Source organism: Vitis vinifera, chromosome 19 (assembly GCF_030704535.1).
Source record: "Vitis vinifera cultivar Pinot Noir 40024 chromosome 19, ASM3070453v1".
NCBI lineage: Eukaryota > Viridiplantae > Streptophyta > Magnoliopsida > Vitales > Vitaceae > Vitis > Vitis vinifera.
In genome coordinates, this window is record NC_081823.1 from 5,266,860 (window position 1) to 5,271,934 (window position 5,075).

A 5,075-nucleotide genomic window follows, 5' to 3' on the forward strand; every position below is an offset into this window, starting at 1 on the left:
AAATGGAGGAGACTCTTCTCCACATTTCAAAGCCTTTGATGTAAATTAACTCCAGCAGGACCACTGCAGAATCATAAATAAGTAGACCCAAAAGCAAAAGAAAAAGCCTTACTCTAGAGTATAAACCATTTTTAGCTTTCCTTCTCAACTTTCATATATGCTAAAATGAACCCATCAAACCCACCCACCATTCTGATTTTGGTTAAACGTAACAAAATAAAAAAAGAGATTTATTCAGTATGGACAGAGCACCATACTTCAACATATGGATGCAGGAGTTTACAAAGGTTAAACATGAATTTTACATTATGTATTACAAAACAGATGAAATGTATCACTCCGGGGGATTGGAAACCCTGCATCACATGCACATACAAACTAGACATAAGGGAAAAAAAAATGAAGATGCCTATGAAAGGACAATGATGATCATCATCGTAGCGCAGGGGACATCATATAAACATAGATGTCGGCCATTGGGGTTCAGCAAGAAGGAAGTTGGATATCATCGTCCAATGGCCGTTGTGTTATCATACTCCCATACCATAGACTGTCATCACTGTCCATCTATGAAAAAATAGAAACTGGCTTATCTCTATTGCTACCTCTATACCTGTCATAACATCCCCTATTCTGACTGTCAATACCAGGCCGAAGCTGATACCAAGTTCCTGTCCTTCCACCCCAACAGCATTGCCCCATCCCTTTCCACCAAGGTATAATGCTCTGAATAGCACCTAAGCAAGGTCCTTATCACTGAGTTAACGTAAGTGCTCAGTGGGTATTGCCGGAAACCCGCCATTGTCAACCTGGATTTCCACTTTCCGAAGAGCTCATGACGCTCCACCCTTTCCTTGCCCTCACAAGCAATAATGTTAACAATATCCCTTGCTAAACAGTGCTGCTCTACATTGATACGCTCCTTTCTCTCCCTGGGCAAGGCCACATCAATTGACTCGAACATTGCTGAGTAGTAGTCTAGAGTTTCTATGAACCTAGTGAAAAAAGGGGTTGTGTTTGTGTTTGATTCTTGCTCCACCAAAGTGGTCACTTTAGGAGAAAGTGACTTCACCATTCTCAGAAGCTCATCCCTTGGGTTGTTCACATCAACACTCTCATCAGGGGTGTGGTGGAGCTGGAGGGGAAAGTTCACAGCCAGAGCCTCACCTGGTCTCACATCCAGCATTTCCTGTGTTATATCAGGAGCAAAAACAGGCACTGGATGGAACTCTACAGGAATTTTGAATTTCTCAGAAATTGCTGCTAGCCGTTTCCCAACTGCATCCAATCCAGCACCACGAGCATACTTATTAACAGGGTCATCAATCCCTGTGATCCGCACACGAGGTGCCCCACTTGGTCTTGCTGCAAGTGCTTGTAAGAGTGTAACCCATTGGGTCCCTTGAGCAATTTGGAAGTCTATGATGTGGATGCGGTCCTCATTTCTGCAGGCTTCAGCAATGGCCCCATTAGCTGCCATGTATCCAAACTTTAAGTAAGGGCAGATTTCGTACAGGATCTGCATGTAAGAAAGCAAGTCCTTGCTTTCAGGCTCTCTACACCTGAGGGCATGGTAAATGTTGTTGCCTGATGCCTCTGTCCTTGCTACTAGCCCTTCTACCAAGTAAGCACCAAGACGCTGGATTGGCTCACCACTAATAGACACAGCACCCCTGGCCTTTTCAACCAACTTCTTAAAATCATCTAATCTATTCTCGGACAGAGCTCTAGCACATTCAATAAGCAATTCCTTAAGATTTCCTGGTGGATTAGACTGCAAAGATCCTTCTTCCATTGCCTTCTGGCGTTTCTCAATGTGAACTCCATCACTGAACTTCCTATAACTAGAAGAAAAGGATGGCTGAGGTTGGAGCACAAGTGACCCCTGGGCCTCTTGGCTCCATGCCCTTGGTGTTGGAACCTGTATCTGTGGTCCCCTATCTTCCCCAAGAGAAGGACTTGGCGTGGTCACTTCATCTGCATCAGGCGCCATAAGAGCAGATTCTAATTCCAGCAGAGCGTGTTTTATGTTGTGGCAAGGACTTGCATTCTGTAAAAGTGAAGTTCCACTAGAATAGCCCTGTAGACTATCTCTCCGACAGCCCACAGAAGGACTTAAATGGTTAAAATAACTGTTGGTTTCAACTGAAGAACAAGAAGCACTGAGTTCTGAAAGATTCTCCGTGGAGCTGTGCTGCTCCTGGCTATCGCTAAATGTAGTAAGAGTGTCACAGTCAAACAGATTTGAAAAAGGAGAGTTCGGTGAGTTCCCAAGATCAAATTTCAAGGACCCAAATAGGCGATTAGGTATCGAAGGGACTGTAGGATGGGAAGATGTGAAGGATAGATCCGCACCAGTCACACTGTATCCAAAAATCTGGCGCGAGTCCATGCTATGGGGTTAGCATGAGCTGTTCTATGTGAAAAGAATTCTTAAGAGACGGTACTGTTTGTAGTTCAGAAAAAGATCAGCCGTAGTTCTCAGGGACCAACTTCCAGCAGCTTTACAATCCTCTGCTTTGAACCAACACTTGCCTACCCTTCAAATAACAAATCGACCTGCAAAGTTGATACATATGAACTGTTAAGTTATTTCTCATGCCCATATCTACAAGCAAATAACAGAAGTAACAATTGTGATTAGAACTTGATAAAAAGTACTCTACCATTCAGACAACACAATTAAAAACTGCAAGAACTAAGGCCAAAGAGCATGCAGAGAGAGATAAAGAGAACCCAGACACAATTACATTGCCTAGCACCTCTCCCATGTCAAACATATCACCTCCCAAAAATACATCATTTCCAAGGAAAAGAAGAAGAAGAAAAGCAAGCAAAAAGGAAAGAATAGCTCTTGCACAGAACACAACACCCATCATTTTTCATGTTATTTTTTTTGGAGGATGTATCTGCACAAACCAAGTCTTCAAAGGGGATTTCCAAAAAATTTATGATTAATAGCTACTGGGCCAAACCAAGTGCATCCTACCATAAAACTGGACAATATTTACAAAGTTAGATGTTTGGGATCCCAGAAAACTAAAAGCACTATTCTTAGTTGAATAAGTTCTTTCATATTCTGGAAACCAAACTGAAATACAAGTTTACAAGCTCTGAAATCTTTAGCTTCTACATGCTGTTTTCCATGAATTTGCTTCCAAAAATCTCCCAAAATTAATGAAAGAAGATCTAAGGTACCCAATAGGGTACAAGCAACCCAAACAATAACATGATTCAACATCATTTAACAAATAAGAACTTGCGAACAAACTAAAAAGCAGACAAACAACTAAATTTGCAAAGAGAAACAAGTTTCATTTTCTTTCATTGATATCAAAGAAAATTGATAAAAATTTCTCTTATTTATCAAATCAAAATTTTAAATATGGAAAAAAGACTGTAAAAATACAAAACAAAACAAACAAGCAAGCAAAGAGCGTCTAAGCTTCAAAGCTGAGCTAAGATTCTGTAAACGAAAATTTCAATTCCAAGCTAAATCATTCAATTCAAATACACACACAATCAAATAAATGGACAAAATCCACACTAATAATGTTTTTCAACTAATCCAAGGCCCTTTAGGTCTGTTTGGTTGCAGAGAAAGTGCATGAGGATAACAGAAGATCAATCAACGAAACCAAAACTCTGACCTGAGCTACCACCCCAAACCCAAACAACAGAAACCACAACCACAAAAGCCAACTTTCTTCTCCCCAACTTTCTCCGCAACCAAACACCATTGAAACGAGAATAAACTAAAATCAGAGGAGACAGAAAGGAAATACACAGAAACAGAAGCACTTATTTCTGGAAAATCACCTGAAAGTTTCAATAGAAGGAACCAAAACTTCCAATTTTCCGTTTGGGGTCTTCTATTATGCGGTCAATCACTCCGGTCAGCTTCGATGAATTCCGTTTCGATTTAGGGCTTCTTTGTTTTGCTGAGCTTCAGAATCTTGCCAAACGATGATGAGCTCGGGTCTGCGTTCTATATATCTAAATAGGAGGCGAGAGTTGACGGAATCTTGCAGGGAAATTAACGGAAACGCAGAGTCGTTGGGAATTATTGGGGTTTCTTTAACGGAGCCCGCCATCGGTATTTAACGGCCGCTCCGCCGACCATACTCTTCACATACAAGTCGAACATTCCTTGCTCCTTCTATCTTGTGTTTAAGAAACAGTTCGCTCACGCGCTTCTTTTGAAGCACATAGCCCTGGTCGACTACGTGGCACTGAATGAAGGTAAGTCGGTTCCACAAGCACACCATTTTGATTGGTAATATGAAGAATGGTGAAGATAAGATCATAAGAGAAAGTAATTGAATTGAATGTGAATATAAAATAAAAAACAGTATTCTTCCTTTTCATTTTAATAATTTTTATTTTTTACAATGTCAATGAATTTATGGCAATATATAAATTGGTTAAATTCTATTTAAGTTAAGTAATAAGTAATAATCTTCATCCACTTTACTATAAATAAAAAATTTAAATATTTTTTAATTTTACATCAATCAAGAAAATTTGCCAATTTTACCCATATTTTGTAAGGAAACAAAAGTCTTATATTGCCTCATTCAACACGTCATAAAAAGAGAAAATTTGAGTGGCAGTTTCCCAATACAGAAAGACCCACGCGCTGCGCACGAAAGTGGGTGAAGAAGCTTTCTTGGTAGTAAACAACCAAGGAGGCGCGGAGCGCGTAGAAGAAGCCGAGCGTGTTTGACTGAAGACGATCACGTGAGCGAAGCGTGACGCGAGGCAAGAAGTTGATAGAGGAGGAGACTCGGTGGGGACCAAACCAGAGAAACAAATGCCAGCGAGATGCCACGACAGACGCTGACCAATCAAAGCGTGCGTGCTGCCACGTGGGCCAGTGACTCGCTTTTACAACCTATTTGACCTGACGTGGCACGCGTGTACTACGGTTTTGTTTGCATACTCGCTGTCTAATTTTGCTCCTGTCATCCATTAACTGTACTCCACTACTCATTATTTAATATTCTTTATCCTTCCCATAGACTTTTTTCAACAACATAATAAAAATAAATAAAAAATTGATATTACCAATTAAA

At 40.5% G+C, this 5,075-nt stretch overlaps 1 protein-coding gene across 1 annotated transcript; it reads right to left on the bottom strand.

Annotated features, from left to right (window-relative positions):
• Positions 1-209: 209 nt before the first annotated feature.
• On the bottom strand, positions 210-4,170 carry LOC100267541 (chitin-inducible gibberellin-responsive protein 1). Its single transcript, XM_002282906.4, has 2 exons — positions 3,820-4,170; positions 210-2,559 (listed from the first exon to the last, which is right to left on the bottom strand). The coding sequence occupies exon 2, from the start codon at positions 2,390-2,392 to the stop codon at positions 641-643; it is 1,752 nt and encodes a 583-aa protein (XP_002282942.1). The 5' UTR covers positions 2,393-2,559; positions 3,820-4,170; the 3' UTR covers positions 210-640.
• Positions 4,171-5,075: the final 905 nt, after the last annotated feature.

What these genes read in the sequence shown, in the direction of transcription:
- LOC100267541 (XM_002282906.4), bottom strand. Translation starts at nt 2,392, where the DNA reads ATGGACTCGCGCCAGATTTTTGGATACAGTGTGACTGGTGCGGATCTA.